Here is a 20,074-nt window from a genome sequence, read left to right on the forward strand (position 1 = left end):
CTGGGTCTGATGCCAAGGGAGCATAAGGTCCTGGAAGGGGGCCTGAAACTTTTTTTTTTTTTAACCACTTTATGCTTCCACTCTCCTTCCCCATGATGCCAACGGGAGAGGCTTCTGAAGCTCCCAGGAAGGCCAGGAAGGGAGTTAGGAGGGAAGGGAAAGAGAGGTTAAAAAAACACTGAGCAGGGGGCAGGGTGGGGTGGCCAGAGATCTAGTTTCACTGGTATTATCATATTGTAGCTTCCAGGTCTCTGGGCAGGCAGATGTTTATAACTAGTTCTTACTTGTATGGATGTCTTGGCTTATACATCAGGGGCCCCAAACAATGGTGACCTCTCCCCAGCTCTCTTGACCCAGAAGAATGGACTCTATCCTGGCAGACACTTCTGTAGCCCTAATAGAGAGGACCTAATATGGCCCCATATTAGCTCTCTTTTGGCGAATCACATCAGGCCCCCCAGGAAACCCTTATATATGCTTTGTCTCAATAAACTCTGGGGTTCTGGCCAAACGCGACATAAACACAATGCCCTATCACAGTCAGCCAGCCCAAATCCCGCCCTCTTGATTTCCTAGGCAATATGAGGTAGACCAAAATTCCACAGAGCCCCTAAACTGCTCTCCAGGTGGCGGGATCGAGCCCCACGACATGTTTGTCTCAAGAAGCAGGTCTTTTGATTCCACTTCTTCGATGGAAAATGACACACAACTCACCAACAGCTCTTCCCAAAGACACCTACTCCAAAGATTCTCTCTCATATTCCACGTTCTTGACTCTTACATTCTCGGTTCTATGAGCTGCAACTTCCCGTTTAACAAACGCTCTCGGCAGCAAACTAAGTCCACTTCTTGACAACTGGATGTCAAACAAGAAGTCCTCTTGGGCAATTTCAATGCATTTGTGTCATCGCTGGCTTTTATTTCTATTTTTGAAAAGCTTTACTGAGGCTTACTCAAGTGAATTAAGAGTCGTGGAATGTTAAAAGGACTTGAGTAATCATGAAGTTCAGTTTGTGCATTTCACAGAGGAGAGATCTGAAGGCCAGTAAGAATGACCACAAAATACACAAGCAGGAGAATACATCACTGAGGACTTACTGTGTTACTACTGGAGAAGTACAGAGAATGTCGGGTGGTCTAAGAATACAGGAATGGCTTCCACTTAACACCACATAAACCACTGGTCTAGACAGTGCCTAGTGACACTTGGTACATTGTTCCCACCCCCTCTGGGTTCCCTCCTCCAGCACAAGGATGAGAAGGCTAAAAACTGTATTTCTAAGACTTCCTTGCAGTTAGGGTTTGGATGTGATTTGGGTTTTTCCAGGGAGATAGATACCTGGGCTTGGAAGGCAAAGGGAAGCAGAGGCTGAGTTTCTGTGACTGTGTTGATCTATAATCATTTTCCATCAGCCAAACTCTGCATCCCACTCCCTGCTGGTGTAAGGGAAGCAACAGCAGTTCCCGTCTCCATCAGACGGTAGCTCCAGAGGCGTGAGCTCACAAGGCTGGTGGCAGGTGCACGCTGGTTTTTGCTCCTGGAGTCCTTCCATCTGTGGCATGAGCCTAATTCCTGTACTAAGTCCCATTCTTTGTGAAATAGATGGGTTACTGCTGTCTGCACTAAATCAAGAGTGATATGCATGTAAATCACAGCATAAAATTTCAAAGTTGGAAGGACCTTCTTTGAGGCATCAAGTCTATAATCCATCAACAGGTTCCCAAACATCGATTTCCTAAATCTCTCTTATGTTTCTCTATTCTCCATTCCCCTGACCCTGCTCTACTCTAGACCCTCAGCGTCTCTGTTCTAGACTATTGAAATTACCTCCTGGTACCCCTGATTCTAACCACTATCCATATGAATCTAGCTGTCTGGCTTGACTTCTGTTCTGCCTAGCATCCATATGGATCTGACCTTTTCTGATCTTGTTACTTCCTTGCTCAGAATTCTTGAATGGAACACGATAACCTAGAAGATGGTATCCAACCCACTGAGGGCGGCACTTCAATATCCTTCAGAATCTGGGCTCTGCATGTCCCATTTACCTTCTGCTATCCCCTATGACTCCAGCAACACAGAACTAATTGTAGCTGGATCTATCAAGTTCTTGTACTTTTCTGTGAATTTGCACATAGTCTTCTCTCTGCCTGTCATGTGTTCCTTGCTCCTTGACTACCTGGCAGGCCTCTATTCTTCCTTCAAAACTCAGTGCTCTTCTCACTTCCTCTTGAAGCCTCTCTTAGTCTTCTCTTAGGAGGATTCATGCTTCCACTTGAGGGCTGGCACTCAGTAAATCAAACCTCCATTGCGACCTCAATCATCTCTCACCATTAGACCATCTGCTTCTGGATGGACAGCACTGGGACCTTTCGTCTTTGCATCCCCAAGAGACTACTGTAACACATAACGTGGTAAGTACTCAGAAAAGGGAGGGAGGGGGGGCAGAAGGCGAGGTGGGAAGCAGCGGCAGGGACCCAGAGACAAGACTCAGTGTCTCTACGGTGCTGTCCTCGGACTTCACTAGTTTTGCAAACTCAACATCTCCAAGTGTTAACTCAGCTCCTCACATCATGCCCTCCTACATTTTCAGAAGATTGAGGGTTCTTTTCACAATTAGCCTAACAAACAGTCCAGGTGCACAGCCTCTGTGTATATACTCTGTAGTTCCAAAGCAAACATTAATAAAAGAGCCATTGTTCCTTTAATCTCCCAGAGGTTTCACCTTACAGCTTCGCTGAACAGTATCAGTTACTTTTATTTTTTGGAACCAGAACCAGGAACCTCATTCTTGCCCTCCCCTGTCCCTTTCTTCCTCTGCTCGCCATCACCTCCCCTGGTCTGCTGTTCCTACCGCACTCAGTCCTTCTCGTCCAGGTTTTACCAGGACTCTACGCCATGAAATATGCAAGGAAAAGGGAATTTTTACTTTAAGACTAATAACTCCTCCCCCTTCCTCAATTTTTACATCAAAAGACATTGTTAAACACCATCTTCCTCTACATTTGAAGAACTGCTGGTTCTCTGGGGGAAAGGAAGTCAGCTCATTAAGACTAAGACCTCTTAGAGCCAAGCATTCAAAGTGAGTAGGGTGATTTGGAACAGTGGGTTTCATACAGAAGGCTGGAGTTCCGGTTCCAACTCCTTTACTTATTAGCTGTGAGATGTCGAAGAAGTAACCGCTAACATTCTTGGAGTGACTATTGCTACATTTGTAATGGAGAGCATTAGACTGATGAACTTCAAGGGCCTTCCTGCTCCAACATTCAATGACTCTGCTATTTTGAGCATCTTGAATAAGCAGGAGAAATAGCCAGATTTATTATCTTATTATAGCAAGAGTGGTAAAAATGATGAGCATAGCTTGTTAACGTGCATTTATGTTTTCTTGTGTTAAGGTGAGGATCCTGACGCGCAAACCTTGACTGGTTCTTCCTACTGAAAAATCCCAAGTGTTCAGGGACACTCTTCTAAAGAAGCTCTCTCCAGGCCCTCCTTCCTGGCAACCATGGGGAAGAGAGTGGCCATTGTCGGAGCTGGTGTCAGTGGCTTAGCCTCCATCCGGTGCTGCCTGGAAGAGGGGCTGGAGCCCACTTGCTTTGAGAGAAGCAATGATGTTGGAGGCCTGTGGAAATTCTCGGTGAGTGGGACATCACTGGGATACCAACAGAAGGGAGATGGGTCGCTCCCTAAGTCAAATCTGATCAGTTCTATTCGGACTTGGGTGGTAGGTCAAATAAGCTCCAGATCTGGAAAGTAAAATTTTATCTCTCCCATCATGCTACCGTCCAATCACTTAAAACTACTTCATACTAGCTCAGGAAACATTGTTACCTGCATTGTTACCTGCTCTCTGCAGAGCCCAGATCTCAAGGCTTGAAAGGGCGCCAATGTCCGCAATTTGTAACAAAAACAAAAATGTACCACTGCCTCCCCCCATGTAATGGAATGGATTCTATCCCTGTTCACTACTGCTCAGAAAACCTAGAAACATGGTGGGTGGGGGAAAGGAAAGGAAACAAAGGAAGAGAAAAAATTAGACCAAAATCAGAAGTTCTGAGTTATAGTCTCAACCTTAGGTTTTCTGGGAAGATTAATTTCAGGCAAGTCCTTTCTGTTCTTTCTGGACCTCAAATGCTCATTGGTCAAATGTCAAGGTGGGAGAGTAGGTATCCTCTAACATGCCTTCCAACTGTAATGGGATGTGATGTTATAATTCACTTGTGTCTATTGCAAAGATATTGTATGTTATGATAAATGGTTGTGCATGTTGTGTGAGTGACTGTTGAATAGTTTCCAAACTCCAAAACCAGAGAGAAAAGTGATTGCCTTTGCTATTCAGTCTCATTGTTGGACAAATGATATAATCAGAAAATATTCATTATAAAAACAATTTTTTCAAACTTTGAAAGCCAGGTCAGGGAAACTTCCATCCTTTCTGTCCTGAATTTCCCAGCCATTGTGACTGGATGTAGATGACACATACTGACATGAAGACGTCATATCCACACCATTCTCCTTGTAACCAAACTCTTCTGTCTTTGTCTCAGTGCTTGCCCAAACTACAACAATACATTACTCTAATAGAATATATCAGTGCTAACTTAGGACATATTCGTTTTCATCTCAAGAGTTTTTTTAGGAATGCTTAGGTGGCTCAGTGGGTTAAACCTCTGCCTTCAACTCAGGTCATGATCTCAGGGTCCTGGGATCGAGCCGCGCATCGGGCTCTCTGCTCAACGGGGAGCCTGTTTCCCCCTCTCTCTGCCTGCCTCTCTGCCTACTTGTGATCTCTGTCTCTGTCAGATAAATGAATAAAATATTTTTTTTAAAAAGAGGTTTTTCTTTTTAAAGTGAGAGGTCCTATAATCCTGGATGTGTCATATGAGATATAAGATCATTTCCATTAGGAAGTAATCAAGAGCTATTATTTTTTAAGGATGTGATTTTATTTCTATTTGTTCAGGGAGATGTGGCTAACTTAGCCTAAAAGATGAAATCGTTCTCTATGATCTCATCAGCAACAACTAAATGCTGCTTGAACATCTCTTTGGGCAGTTTTGTGCCAAGTACTGCGATGAAAAATATGAAGTAAGCCATAATACAGGTCCTTTGATAGAAAATGGGCAAAAATTTGTTTGATGGCAAAATCTTTCCTGAAGTCAAATGGTCAGAAAACATGAGTTGAACTTGACATTAGGCTAGTTATAATCTTCCTTTGTGCCACTCTGTGTTTCACTACAGAAGTTTTCTTGCCATTGACTATAGGGTGCGGTCCCAGATCTCACTAGAAATGTAATGGAGAGAAACCCAAAACTCTACAAATTCCAAAATATATCTAGCCCTAAGAGTTTCAAATAAGAGGTTATAAACCTGAGCAACAACGAGACAGCCCTTGGTGGCCGTTTAACAAACGAGTGCCTGGAGATCTAGAAGAGGGTGGGGGTTTGCTACGAAAACGTAAGCAGGTCCAGGAAACTTCCTGCAAGGAGAGCACGTAGCTGAGACTCGAAGGATGTTCTCAGACAGCAAGAGTAGAGGACTGTTACGTGACACAACACCAGAGAGTGATAGTCCCACTGCAGTCTGTGAACGGCACCCCACGGACAGTCAGCGGCGGTGTGCAGGACCGGTGAGAGAGGTTTCTAGGTAGGAGCGACCATCATGAAAGGCACAAAGGAAGCAGTGGACATGGTGCGTCCAGGGATCTGTAAGTACCAGTGCCAAGATCACCGAGTTTACTTAAGGAAGCAACAGACGACAGATCGGTACAATCTAAGACTCTGGGTTCTTTGCAAGACGGGATAGCGCTTTCCCATAAGGTCACTGGTTATAAGCAGAATTCTACTCCAACAGCCCCATGGGCATGTAAACACAGAAAAATACTCTAAACTTTAGTCCCTCCATATCCTGCACCTGTTCTTCTTGTCGAAGAAAGGTTGCGTGGGGCATACAATCCACTCTAAGAAAGAGATCTTTAGAAATATGTGTTATGTAAGCTTTTATCTTGCAAGTCCTGTTAGGCAGGACTTTCTTTCAGAAGAAAGAAAGAAACCTAATAATTCTGAACTTTTCACCGTGTGCTTTTTCCACAAAATGGAAACCAAACAAGGTTTAAACACTAGCAGGCTGCATGGGAGCATGTTTTAAGTTTCATATACTCCAAGATTAAGGTCTCGTGTCCTCAGAAGACTTCCATGCTGCTGCAATACAAAAGGGGAAAACAGTGGAACCAGAACCATCTGGACGTTTGCTCCACTCACCCATTCATTTATTCACTCAGCAAGTATTTGGGGAGTGCACCGTGTGTAGGCCACGATGTTAGGGAAAGCTGCAGGTAAGAGGTACAACAGGCAGCCAGCATTTTAGAATCAGAGAAAACAAGTCCTAGATTAACTAGAATATCAGTGAATATGCGATTAGGCCAGTAAAGACGATCAGAGCTCAGCAGAGGTGGAGACAGGATGACTGCTGGTTGGTAAGAAAGAGACAAGGAAAGGCATGATGGAGGGACAATTTTTGAGCGGGTCCTTGAGGGTATATTTGGACCAGGAGAAGTGGAATTGCCGAGCAGAGATGGAATCTGAAAGCAGCTCAGGGCAGACTGTTGACATGCACTCACGACATTCTAGATCAGCCTCTGACCTCGCCCTCCGGTTGCCTACGTTCCAGTGGGAAGACGAGAGACATGGACACAGTCATAACCCAAGACGGGCCATGATAACGTGACCGCGGCTGCTTGGATCTCTGGGTCTAGGGCAGCTCTCTCAGCCAGAGGCAGAGTCTCACTTCCTCCTCCCCACTCAAACCCCACCACATGCTAAAACTGAAAATACGAGCTCTGAAGCAATCGTCTGCTGTTATGTAATACATCTGTTTTCCTTCGGGTGTAGAACAGTCCTTCAGGGAGAATTCCAGGGGCTGCAGGGGACACATTCTTCCTCCTCCTGTTATGATTGGCTGCGGTCAAGAGGCAAAGAGCAGAGATTCATTCAGTGTGGAAATAACCCAAGGTCTTTCTGTTTCCCAGCAGTCTTATGTTTTTGTTAACCAGTCGCTGCCTGAAGCTCAGGCCTCCCTCCCTTCAGTCCACACCTGAGAAAACTCCCTCCCTTGTCTCCTTCCACAACCACCAACAAAAGGTATGGCCGTGGGTGAACAGGAAAGACTCAAACCTCAAAATCCACCAGGCATGAGCCATCACCCTTTTTCTGACCTTAGCAGAAATTTCAAAGCAAGGCTTGTAGGAAAGTCAAAATCTCTTGAGCCTGGCTATTTATAAGAAACACAACAACCGTGACTAGAAGTTTTATCTTCAAACGGAGGCCACAAGCAGCCCCACCCCAGACATAAGCCTGTCAGGCCTTCCTGGCACTTTTTGTCCGTGTCTTCTTGAGGTCAGTATGGGGCTACAGGGAGATGGAGATCTTGAATCCGGCAGGAACATGGCATTTCTTTGGTTTCCAAGGAAGCAGAGGCAGCCAGCTTGTTAAAGTACTTTCAAGGCAGCACATTGTGTGAACTTTTATCCTCCTTAAAACAGAGAGGAAATGTTTGTTTTTCCATTTAGCCTTCAACTACTTCTCAAAAAGAAAGCCATTTTTCAGTGATGTGGCTTCACAATGCACTGGCAAGACTTAATACAAGTTCTGAGGCATCTATTTCCTGTGTGTTTGGTGAGGGGTGAGGAGCACTAACTGGTGGTTCAGGGACTCCTCAAGCACAGAATCCATTCCTGATAGAGCAGTGGTTCCTGGGCCAGCAACCTGAGCATCGCCTGGACCTGTGGGAAATGCAGATTCTCAGGCCCCAAGCCAGACACACTGAATCAGAAATTCTATGGATGGGGCAAGGAATCTGTGATTTAAGGGGCCATTGGGCTGATTCTGACTAGGCCAAATAAACAAAGCCTCCACTTCAAGAGAAGGTTCTGTTGCTGGTTGATTGTTCGCTGAATGCCGTAGAGCCGAGCAAGGAGATTCCGAACTACCACCGCCTGTGAACCACTTCGTTGTGTTGTGAGCAGGAGATCAGAACCAGGTGCTGTGACTGGAAACAGAAAGAAAACTCTACGAGACCACAAGCAGTGTTAACGCAGGGGTAATTCCAGTAAGAGAGCTAAGGTGTAGGCCCCCGCTCTGTGCCATGTGCGATGCTAAGTGCTTTCTTTTCCACATCTTACAAGAGCTATGAATTGTTTTAATGTCCTTTTTTTTTTTTTTTTAACATATTAAAAAGGTTTCAGTTGAAGTAAAATTGACTATTCACTGGAGAGAATGCCATTCTTGGCTCCCTTTTTGAGCTTTATCCTTCTTCCTAGAACCAAGCCGAAGAAGGCAGAGCCAGCATTTACCAGTCCGTATTCACCAACTCTTCCAAAGAGATGATGTGCTTCCCAGACTTCCCGTATCCTGATGACTTCCCCAACTATATGCACCACAGCAAGCTCCAGGAATACATAAGGACATTTGCTCAAAAGAAGAACCTTTTAAGATATATACAGTTTGAGGTAAGGGGCTTCTAACTGGTGCTGTTGATCTCAGCATGTTTATCCCTTGGGGGGAAGCAAGGTATAATATTCTGCTCTAGAAATCAGAGCCAAGTATTAGGATCGCTCGCCAATCCAACGCTGGCTTGGATTTTAAAGTATTTGTGTCTTGTTGGTTTTTTCCTCTGAACATGTTCTCCGCTGGTCTCTGAGAGCTTTGAGAACGCAGCAGAAAACACTAGATGTGCTTACACCGTCAAAGTGCACACTCCGCCGTCACTCTGTCACGTTTTATAAACAATCCCAAGTTCTCCAGTCCATACTTAGACTTCTTGAGTTCAATGCCAGTGAGGTGTGGTTCAAGAAGCTGTGGCATTCTTTGGAGGTTCTGCCACAATGAGGAGAGCGACATTTTAAATGAGTGACTAATGCAGTCCTTGCTCTCATCCGCCCCCCACTTGGTTCCTCAGATGCGGAGACTCAGCAGCCATAGCAGAGAAGACTGGGCTCCGCAAATAACAACAGTGCTTCGCATTTGTTTAGAGTTCCTAATCTCCATTCAGTACTGCTGATTGCAAACATACATATGTAGTGAGAAAAGTAACCAAAAAGACTTATGAACTGGGATTGTATTTACTGTCACCAAGGGCTTTCTTTTCCACATCTTACAAGAGCTATGAATTGTTTTATTTATTATTTTATTTATTATTTTTTTGTTTATTATTATTTATTTATTGTTGTATTATACTTAATATAATTTTATATTTATCTACATAATAGTCATACTATGGAAGTGGCTAATATTTCCAAGGGAGAGTATCTGTACATTGCAAAGGAGAAATAAGGACTGATAACCCCGAGATATTCCCGTATTTATGGAATTGATAGAAAATGGGGTCAGAGAGAAAGAAGCCAGGAATGCCAGTTGAAGGTGGTAAGCAAATGACATGGCATCTTTCACAAGAATATTCAGTGTAATCTACCCCATACCTACTAACTAGATGTTAAAAAAGTAAATATGTCCCACTGAGTAATTTTCCTTGGGAGATTTGAAGAATCACTATCACTCCTTATTTTAATGTTTTCCCATATATTTCTCAATGATCAGGGAGGTCATGGCAGTGATTTCCTCTACAGAAACACGGTGAAAAAATTAAAACCCACAGAACTGTAAATATAACTGTAAATTTCTTTCTGGTTTTCTTTAAGACCCTGGTTTCTAGCATAAAGAAATGCCCCAACTTCTTAGTCACCGGACAATGGGAAGTTGTTTCAGAGAAGGATGGGAAACAGGAATCTGCTATTTTTGATGCTGTGATGATTTGTTCAGGACATCATGTGTACCCCAACCTACCAACTGATTCTTTTCCTGGTAAGTTGGAAAAATATACAATAGACTAAAATTTATACACAAATGTCAAGGGTTGCACTACATCTTTTCCATAGATGGTACATAATAATTATTCTTAAGTTTCCAAAGATTTCAAAACAAAATTTGGGAGTCTGATGATATGTGAGATATAGTAAGAATTGGCCTCTTGAACCCTTATGCTAAAAGAATCAAGGACCTACTAGTCAGAGATCAGATGAAGACCTGAAGAGGAAGTATTTCTTTAGAGAAAGGGTTTTTAAAAGTCATCTATAGGTACATTTTGTAAATTCACTTAAAAAATTTCAGTGTGTGGGGGTGCCTGGGTGGCTCAGTGGGTTGAAGCCTCTGCCTTCGGCTTGGGTTGTGATCCCAGGGTCCTGGGATTGAGCCCCGCATTGGGCTCTCTGCCCAGCAGGGAGCCTGCTTCCTCCTCTCTCTGCCTGCCTCTCTGCCTACTTGTGATCTCTCTCTCTGTCAAATAAAATTAAAAAAAAAAAAAAAGAAATTTCCGTGTGTGTGTGTGTGTGTGTGTGTGTGTAGCACCATACTCTACTACTGTACAAAAGTGCCAAACATCAAATAAACGCGATACACAAGCAACCGATCTTTCTCCTCCCCTCTGTCTTTCCTTGCAGCAGAAACACATGTCCGCCATAACATATTAGACTTCCCATCTGCAGGCAGGCTGTTCACAGGTCAAATAATTAAAAGAGTAAGATTCAGGAAGAATAGAGGATTGAAGGCCTGAAGGTTAAGAGGCAGTATATTTAGAGGACCTTAGACGAGTCACTTAATTTCATTGTCTTGATTCCCTGTCTTTTAAAAATAGAGACACTGGTATCTGCCACTCAGAGATGTTATCCAGATCAGATGTTAGACTGTAAATCTTTTAGCAGAGGACTTGGCCCACCGTGAGGACTCAACAAACATTGGCTATTATTACTGTCAAAACACAAGTTCCCATACTGTAGGCTTTTTAGGGCCCTGTAAGTACTTAGTTGGGGGTGTAGTGTCAAAAGCCACTGAAAGGATAAATGCACTTTAACTAGGAAGATTTTTTTTTTAATGAAGACTGGTAATAGGAATTTTTCAAAAAATGAAAACTGAGTCTTCATCATTTCTTCTGAAAAATCAACTCAAAGTACTCCTCATGTTCCCCTCAGGCCTACACCGGTTTCAAGGCCACTACCTCCACAGCAGGGACTACAAGGACCCAGAAGCCTTCAAGGGGAAGAGGGTCCTGGTGATCGGCCTGGGGAACTCTGGATCTGACATTGCCGTAGAGCTCAGTCGTCTGGCTGCGCAGGTACACTTTGAGAAACGAGCCTGGGGTACGCCACCCTCTTAAGTCAACGCTGAGGCCCTGCGGCTCCAGTTGGCCATGTCCTGAGACAAGGGCTCCGCCTGGGCATGTGCCCGTTGAGTCATGGAGGACTTGAGACATCCTCCAGGGAAGCAAGGTGGTGTGGGCCGGGCGAGCAAGGAAGTACATTCTGTCCCACCCAGAGGCAAGCGTGCCTGCGTGTGTGTGTGTGTGTGTGTGTGTGTGTGTGTGTGTAGATAAGAGTGCATTTTTTTTTATTAAATATTTTTATTTATTTGTCAGAGAGAGAGAGGGGGAGAGAGTGAGCACAAGCAGACAGAATGGCAGGCAGAGGCAGAGGGAGAAGCAGGCTCCCCGCGGAGCAAGGAGCCCGATGGGGGACTCGATCCCAGGACGCTGGGATCATGACCTGAGCTGAAGGCAGCCGCTTAACCAACTGAGCCACCCAGGCGTCCCAAGAGTGCATTTTTTAAAAAAATTTTGTGCTCTGATGGCTTCCAAGCAAACTGTTGCTAGTTGGTGCTAGTTGGGATCCACCCTTATATATTTCACAGCGTGTCTTATCTCCTCCCACACAAAAGGCATTGATTGTGCTTATCATTCCAAAGATCTGAAAGACACATGCGATCTGGTTCTTGCTGTCATTTATCCAAAAACTCAACAGCCAGGACTCAGGACGCACGGGGCACAGGTTATATGCCAGAATCATGTCAGACTAGAAATAAGCACAGAAATAAATCAGACTTCTTCTTGACTTCCGGGGGCAGTCGGTGGGCGGAAATGAGAGGACAGGCAAGAAAGGAGCTAATGAAGCCTCAGTGACATGAGGTACGGCACCAGCAGCACCACAGAAAGAGAAGATAGCTCAGCCTGGATGAAGTCAAGGAAGGCTTCCCAAAGGACTCTAAGCTAAATCATCCATGACCAACAGACCTTGAAGAACTTAACCTATTTTTAAGGAAACACATGCTCAATAAACAAATTCTTAAGTGAGTATAAATAAAACTTAAGGAATTTTTTGACGTTCGATTCCCTTGGGTTGTCACAAAAGCATCGTAACAGACGAGCAGCTGGACTTGTCTCAGAGCTGAGACGGCTGCCATGGTTTGGGTCCCAAGCAGAGGTCATGGAGTGGGTGTGTGAGAAGGAGGGAGAGAGGAGACTTCAAACAGAACACTGAATTAACTCTTTAGTATCTCCTCAGCCCTATTTCAGGTAGAGATTAAGCTATATTTCTCCCACCCAACCCAGCAACAACCACCATCCACCACCACTGAGGCTCTGGACTGGCTGGTCCTCTACCATCGATGTCTCTGACTCTGTGAAGATTAGGCCTGTCACAATTGAAGACACAGCCCTCTTGTTCCAAGATGACAGGCTCTCATTATTTCAACAACTGTGAACCAGCCCTCTGGGGTATAGGGGCAGAGTAGGTCTGTTTCTATCTAGTTTCAATCATGGACTTTTCATCTTGACCCAACTCTCTAAAAATGTTTCTGCCTAGATACTGGGGAAATGTATGGAGAGGCCCACAGTATGTGTCTATTGTGTCATATCTGCTTCTTTCTTACAGAGTGGTATTGAAATCCATGTTGCCTTCCCCACCAGGTCATTATCAGCAGCAGAAGTGGTTCTTGGGTCATGAGCCGGGTTTGGGACCATGGCTATCCTTGGGACATGGTGCATGTGACCCGTTTCGCAACCTTCCTCCGGAATGCCCTTCCTTCATTTGTCTCCGACTGGTTATATGTCAAGAAGATGAACACATGGTTTAAGCATGAGAACTATGGCCTGATGCCTTTAAATGGGTACTACAAGTAACTCCTATTTTCTCATCCCAAAAAAAGTGGGGCACTAATTTCAGTTGAAATTTTTCTCCGTAGGTCTAACTTAAGTCATCTCACAAAGGTCATTGGGATTAAAGTGAGGACTGCATAAGTGACACGGTATACTCAGAGGTCATGCATGGGGTGAAAATCTTACTGAAATGACTCTAATGGTGAGAGGTATATGGGAAAATACAAAATGGCAAAGGAGCAGGCAGCTGGATGCCTCTGACATGCAAGATTCATTTATGGGAGCTTCAAGCTATAGCACAGAATCTTGAGGGCTGAGCCAGTTCATGAACTGTCTTTTGAGGAATACCTTATCCACGCTACAGGTGATGGAGATAGCAATAATAATATCTACTCATCGAGACTACTGTGGTATGCAGGAAGAGCAAAAAAAAAAAAAAAAAATTAAGGCATTTTGGGAACTATCAAGCTTTACAAATATTGGTTCGTATTAATCTCAATTTTCTAGTATGCATCTAAAGAGCAACGAACCAGGTAGTGTTAATCGACATGTCTCAGAAAGCAGAAAATCTCACAATTAAAGTGCACTCCTCCTCAACCACACAGTCTAGCATTTTAGCGGGACAGTCAAGACCCATGAAACATGTAAAACCATCACTACTGCATTTTACACACAAGGAAACAAATACAGAGAAGTAGCCACTCGTGAGAGACAGAGGTAGATTATAAACCTGGGCCACCTGGTTCCAAATTCTGCCCTCGGAACCACTGATTATGTCTAGGAATTAGTTTTATTCTCATCTGTTTGGTGAATCACCAAATCGTGTAAGTGCTCATAAGGAAATCTTCGAGCTTCAAAGAGCCAAAAGAGGCAGCTCAAACAGAAATTCTTTTTTTTTTTTTAAGATTTTATTTATTTGACAGAGAGTGAGAGAGAGAGCACGAGCAGGGAGGGGGGCAAGGGGAGAAGCGGACTCTGCACTGAGCAGGGAGCCTGACGAAGGGCTCGATCCCACAATCTCAGGATCATGACCTGAGCGGAAGGCAGACACTTAACTGACTGAGCCACCCAAGCGCTCCTCAGACAGAATTTCTTAAGGACTGTTGCAGGCAATAGAAGAAAACCTGCCACAGAAGAAGAGCTCAGTGGTCCCCATGCTAATGTTTCACTCCTCAGCTTTGGTTCTAGTGCTCTGAACTACTGCAGATATTTCCTGGAACCAAAGTATGTTACAGCAAAAGCCTTTGTTCCTTGTTTCTGAACAGTCCCCTGAGGAAAGAACCTGTATTCAATGACGAGCTTCCATCCCGCATCCTGTGTGGTACTGTCTCCATCAAGCCCAGCGTGAAGGAGTTTACAGAGACCTCGGCTGTGTTTGAGGACGGGACCGTGTTTGAGGCCATTGACTACATCATCTTCGCAACAGGCTATGATTACGCCTACCCCTTCCTTGATGACTCCATCATCAAAAGCAGAAACAATGAGGTCACCTTGTTTAAAGGCATCTTCCCCCCCCAAATGGAGAGGCCTACCTTGGCTGTGATTGGTCTTGTCCAGTCCCTTGGGGCTGCCATCCCCACGGCTGACCTGCAAGCTCGCTGGGCAGCTAAAGTGTTTGCAAGTAGGTGGACCATTCTGTCTTTTATCCATTTAGTCAGTGAACATTTATTGAGCACCTACTATATGCCAAGTACTGTGCTAGATGCCAGGAATATAAAGGAACTAGACATACTCCTTGATCTTACACAGTCCCAAAGAGAGCCAGGGGAACGTTACAATAGGGGAAGTCTTAAGGTGTTCTGTAAGGACATATAAAACAGAGGCAGGGAGTGGCAAGAAATAGAGAAAGGGACTAGACCGTGGAGGGCCTTGGGAGCTGTCTTACAGAGCTTAGACTTCTCATAGGGAAATTGGAGGGACTTTGCAAAGATTTTTTATTTTTTTAAGATTTTATTTATTTATTTGACAGACAGAGAGATCACAAGTAGGCAGAGAGGCAGGCAGAGAAAGGGGGGGAAGCAGGCTCTCTGCTGGGCAAAGAGCCCAACACAGGGCTCCATCCCAGCACCGTGAAATCATGACCTGAGCTGAAGGCAGAGTCTTAACCCACTGAGCCACCCAGGCGCCACATACTTTGCAAAGCTTTAAGCAAGAGAAAGACAGCGGTAGGTAGCAGCGAAGTCAAGACACACTGTGGAGGTGAGACTGGTCCTGAGGATGTTGTGGGCGACGCTAGAGACCTTCCCAGGGCCAAACTGTCAGAACCGCAAAGTCAGGCCACGCTTACTCTGTTGACCATCTTCTCCTGCTCCCTCCACTCTAGACCCCACGATCTCCAGTGGCCACAAGTGAGCTTTTGTGAGGAAATCAAGAATATGAGGATTACGTGAAGAAAAGCAATGTCTCAAATATACTGACTTAACATACAGCAGTCATACTCATCATCCTTATTACTTAAAGCATCTTTTTATTCAAGGGCTGAGAAGACTGGGCCAATCTAGATACACTTCCCCTAACATATTGTCCATAGAAACTTAGACCATAGGTAACGAAGAAAATGTTACAATCATAGACTCATATGTTTTCTGCAAATGTCATGGATAAGTAAGCAATGTCAAGTGTACCACAAAGAATCATTATTTTAAAAACCCTGTCATGAAATCATTTATAAGGGTGCTTTCTGTAAAATACTTCCACTGTGTTTTTCTCGTAAAGGCACGACAATGCCAAGCACCTGGAATTTTACCAAAAAGGTTGGCTACAGTTCATAAACCCAAGGAATTTACATGAAGCAAAATATATCATTTATTCATTCATTGCATAATTACTGAGCACCACCACGTGCCACACTCTGTCTTGGCACTTGGGACATAACATTGAACAACGCAGACAAGAATTTTAGCAAACACCTGACTGCCAGGTCTGGCAGGCTGTGTGGAAGGCTGCCCACGATGAGGACGTGTTCTGCACTGTGAATGTCACAATAGCTTCCTGCCACTGTTGCAGGGCCAAAGAGCTATATTTGAGATAGATAGATAGATAGATAGATATTTGTCAGATGCCCCCTCCACTGACAAACTGTAGCAAAACACGAACAGTTTTCTGAGGGCCCTGAAGATCCCTTCTGGTTGCAGGCTGATGGAAAACCCATGCCTCCTTCCATGGGTCTGTTCCCACTGCCATGTACCTTAGAGTGAACTATTTTACCAGATTATTTCTCGAAAGAATTTTCGATAAGAGGATGCAAATAAGAAATACAAAGGAACTGTTAAGCTATTACGTGCATGGGGTGTATCTCAGACATGCTAAGGATTGGGCCTGGCACGACGTCACAGGTAGATGAAACCGGGTGAGTTGGAGCCACAGACTTCTCTGCTGTCACTATCTCACTGCAGGCCAGCTTTGCCACTCACAGAGGGAGTTCAGTGCCTTCTCAAGACTATTTCTATAAGTTGTTATTCTACTAAAGATATCCAAGGCGGCTCCTCTTGATACAAAATTACTTAGGGACATAATTCATAAATACCAAGAAAAATTATCATGTCATTATATAGTTCTGATTTTTTTCATCTTTTTCAATATTTCTTTGTTTCTTTTCTAGAATCATGTACCTTGCCAACTACAAGTGAAATGATGGATGACATCGATGAGAAAATGGGGAAAAAACTCAAGTGGTAAGACTGTACTTGCTAATGAAACAAATCCTAAGTTTTTCCTTTATATGTAGGAAAACATTTATGTATTTTATAATATTTTGACTAGTCAGAGTTCACACTTTTGGAACACTTGCTATGATCAAGCAATATTTGATAGGAAAATAATAGTCATTACACGTCACACAAGTGTATAGAGCACATTACACTCTAGGGTAGTTTCTCAAATGAGGGTGATTCTGGACTTTTGGCAAAGTCCAGAGACATTTTTGGTTGTTGCAAGTATAGAGGGCATACTATTGGCATCTAATGTGTAGAAACTAGGATTCTGCTGAACATCCTACCTTGCAGAAGGCAGGCCACCTAAACAAAGAATTATCCGGCTCACATGTCTCCAAGAAGTCCTTTCCAACAGCCACATGCCCGCCAGCAAGTTAACTAGCCGGGAACAGAGCACTGTAATAAGAAAACCAAATGAAGAACTAAACTGAGTTCACCTGCCCTGCTATTTTCTTCTAAAAGAATATTCATTTCTGATTCATCCAAACATGGGTTCTTAGGTACACCATAAATGGGATTTGTAGAAAGTCATTCACATGGCTAGACATCCGATACTTACATGTAACTTTTTATGTTAATTACTTCTATAGAAGTAAATCCTTTTCAAATTATGTATTAAAATCTGTTGAAAGAATAATTAGATCATGAATCCCATTCAGGTGAATAGGTGGCTGCATAAGAAGTTTCTCTGCCCTTTAAAGCTCTGACACCTCATTCACTGAGAGCCGCCAAATAGTTGCCAGGGAAGGGTCTAGAGCAGAGAAGACCTGGAAACTTCCAGCTGCACAAAAGCTCCCCGTATCGCATGCAGTTCACAGGACAGCTCTGTGACGTGGGCACTCCCATGTGCTAGCAAGTTACACGGCCTCCTCCACTCACCACCCTTTGTATCATGGCCAATAGGAATACGGAGGAGGAAGAGGAGAGGCCCCAAAGTCAACCTCACTTCTTAAAAGGTAGCCTTTCTTCAAGGCTCATCAAAGTAAATGAGGCCATGCCCCCAAAATCGAACATCGGATCTAAGCGATGTTCTGTAAAGAACAGCCATGTGTTAAAGGGTGAGCTAAGTTAATCAGTCATCTGGACACACAGAGGGCAGTTCCCTCCAGGCCTGAGGCAGAAGACCAAAATCACATCAAACTTAGAGATTAGGAAGGAAAAGAAAAAAAAATCAAGTCATTTATTGCCAAAGAATGGTAAACGCAATGCTGTGGAGAAATAGGAGTGGGATAATTCGGGAGGCGCTGACTAAAATGCTACTTTTCTAAGGTAGAAAATAAGAAATCAGTGCCTGGTTTACAGCCGTGACACTGATTGCGAAGTGTCCTTTTCTTTCCTCAGGTTCGGCCAGAGCCAGACTTTGCAGACGGATTACATCACGTACATGGACGAGCTGGGCTCCTTCATCGGGGCCAAGCCCAACATACCGTGGCTCTTCCTGACTGACCCCCAGCTGGCCCTGGAGGTGTTCTTTGGTCCTTGTAGCCCGTACCAGTTTCGACTGATGGGACCGGGGAAGTGGGATGGGGCCAGAAATGCCATCCTGACCCAGTGGGACAGGACAGTAAAGCCAACCAGGACAAGAGCTGTCTGTGAAGCTCAGAGACCCCAGCACTTTCATAATTTGCTCAAAATGCTTTCATTCCCAGTGCTTTTGCTGGCTGTTTGGCTCACATTTTACTAATGAGAAAGCCCATTATTCTCAGAGTTTAGCCTGGAAGTTTTATCACAGATATCTATGTAGTTTAATTCCAGATGTATACACGTGTGCATACGTAAGAACTCATAGCTACGTCTTCCCCTCCTGCAGATATAAAAATGAATTCTGGCCCATTTAACTGAAAGTCTCAATAAAATGGAAGATACCCAGCCTCTCCCTTTCGGATGAGACTCTATACTCTAGAAAGGGTTTTCATACGATGCATTGGCCAGTTTGGAGGTGCCCGAGATGAGGAAGAGGAAGGGGAAGGGGAGTGAGCGCAGATGTGAGAGACGGACAAACGTCAGTACATTATTTCAGGGTGTTTTATCATGAATCATGATTTCCATTTTATCATGAGTTCAATCAGAAATGACATCACAACAATAATGAATCTTCCAACCCGTGACACAGTGTATCTCTTCCTCTACTTAGATCTTCTTTAATTGCTCTCAGCAGTGTTTGTAGTTTTCTGTGTATAGTTCTTACCCATCATATGGCAGATTTATCCTAACTATGTGATATTTTTGGATGTTATTAAAAATGGTAGTTAAACATTGTTTACAGCTTATATTTAGAAATGCAATCATTTGTTCTAGTAACTTTCTTATAGATTCCATAATACTTTCTACATAAATAATCAATTTGCCTAAAAATAAGATATCTTTACTTCTCCAGTTTCTATTTGGATATCTTTTATCTCTTTCGCGAGCCTTATTTCTTTGAAACTCCAATATAATGTTGAATAGAAGTGGTGAGATCAAACATCCTTGCCTTGTTCCTGATCTTAAGAAGTGATGTTAACTATAGATATTTCATAAATACCCTTTATTAAGTGGAGGAACATTTATTAACATTTGTTAAGGATTTTTGCATGTATGTCTATAGTAAACATTGATCTGTATTTTATTTTTTGTAATATTTTGGTTTGGCCTTGGTATCAGTGTAAGAGTGGGCCCACAGAATACGTCAGAGAGTATTCTGTCCTCTTAAATTTTCTGGAAAAGTTTATCTATAATTGGCATTATTACTTTCCTAAATGTTTCCTAGAATTCACCAGTGAAACCATCCTGGTCTGAAGTTCTTTGTGGAAAAGTTTTTAAACTATACATTCAGGTGTTTTTGTTTGTTTGTTTGTTTGTTTGTTTTAGAGAGAGGACACAGACAGGGCAGAAGAAGGAGAGGAAGGAGCAGAAGAGCGGGGGGGGCCGGCTTCCTGCTAGTGGGGGGCCCGATGCAGGACTCCATCCCAGGATCCCAGGATCGTGACCTGAGCCGAAGGCAGATGTCTAATGAGTTCTTTAATAGGTATAGGACTACTCAGGTTATGTGTTTCTTCTTTTTGTTTTTTAAGATTTTATTTATTTATTTGACAGACAGATCACAAGTAGGCAGAGAGGCAGCAGAGAGAGAGGAGGAAGCAGGCTCCCTGCTGAGCAGAGAGCCCGATGCGGGGCTCGATCCCAGGACCCTGAGATCATGACCCGAACCAAAGGCAGTGGTCTAACCCACTGAGCCACCCAGGCACCCATGTGTTTCTTCTTGAGAGTTTTGGCAGTATATGTTTTTTAAGCCGTTCATTCACTAAGGGAATCATCTAAGGGAAGTCAGTGGAGATACGACAGTCTTTTCAACAAATGATACTAAAGCAACTGGATATTTATGTGATATGAAGAGAAT

At 43.7% G+C, this 20,074-nt stretch overlaps 1 protein-coding gene and 1 long non-coding RNA gene across 17 annotated transcripts in view; one reads left to right on the plus strand and one right to left on the minus strand.

The window, feature by feature from the left end:
- The window catches only part of LOC131815125 (uncharacterized), a 42,240-nt gene that overhangs the window by 9,420 nt on the left and 12,746 nt on the right, over nt 1–20,074 (minus strand). For 9 of the 12 annotated variants that reach the window (XR_009347574.1, XR_009347577.1, XR_009347576.1 and 6 more), the window contains one exon: nt 16,980–17,091. The exons of the other annotated variants lie outside the window; for them this stretch is intronic. This is a non-coding gene — a long non-coding RNA (uncharacterized LOC131815125). The remainder of the gene's footprint in view (nt 1–16,979; nt 17,092–20,074) is intronic. 12 annotated transcript variants of the gene reach the window in all.
- LOC131815122 (putative dimethylaniline monooxygenase [N-oxide-forming] 6) lies at nt 1,936–18,954 on the plus strand. 5 transcript variants are annotated; one of them, XM_059146778.1, is made up of 9 exons: nt 1,936–2,415; nt 3,400–3,641; nt 8,322–8,510; nt 9,699–9,861; nt 11,025–11,167; nt 12,794–12,993; nt 14,248–14,603; nt 16,584–16,656; nt 18,037–18,954. In XM_059146778.1, exons 2-9 carry the CDS (start codon nt 3,510–3,512, stop codon nt 18,377–18,379), a joined length of 1,599 nt encoding a protein of 532 aa, XP_059002761.1. In that variant the 5' UTR covers nt 1,936–2,415; nt 3,400–3,509; the 3' UTR covers nt 18,380–18,954. The 5 variants fall into 5 exon arrangements, with proteins under 5 accessions (XP_059002761.1, XP_059002760.1, XP_059002764.1 ...); XM_059146777.1 differs by lacking the exon at nt 1,936–2,415 and adding an exon at nt 2,796–3,083; XM_059146781.1 differs by lacking the exons at nt 1,936–2,415; nt 3,400–3,641 and adding an exon at nt 5,399–5,711.

This window comes from Mustela lutreola, chromosome 14 (genome assembly GCF_030435805.1).
Source record: "Mustela lutreola isolate mMusLut2 chromosome 14, mMusLut2.pri, whole genome shotgun sequence".
NCBI lineage: Eukaryota > Metazoa > Chordata > Mammalia > Carnivora > Mustelidae > Mustela > Mustela lutreola.

Coding starts and splice junctions, on each gene's coding strand:
- LOC131815122 (XM_059146778.1), top strand. CDS start 3,510: ATGGGGAAGAGAGTGGCCATTGTCGGAGCTGGTGTCAGTGGCTTAGCC. Junction 11,168..12,793: donor TCAGTCGTCTGGCTGCGCAG/GTACACTTTGAG, acceptor CTTCCCCACCAG/GTCATTATCAGCAGCAGAAG. Junction 14,604..16,583: donor GGCAGCTAAAGTGTTTGCAA/GTAGGTGGACCA, acceptor TTTCTTTTCTAG/AATCATGTACCTTGCCAACT.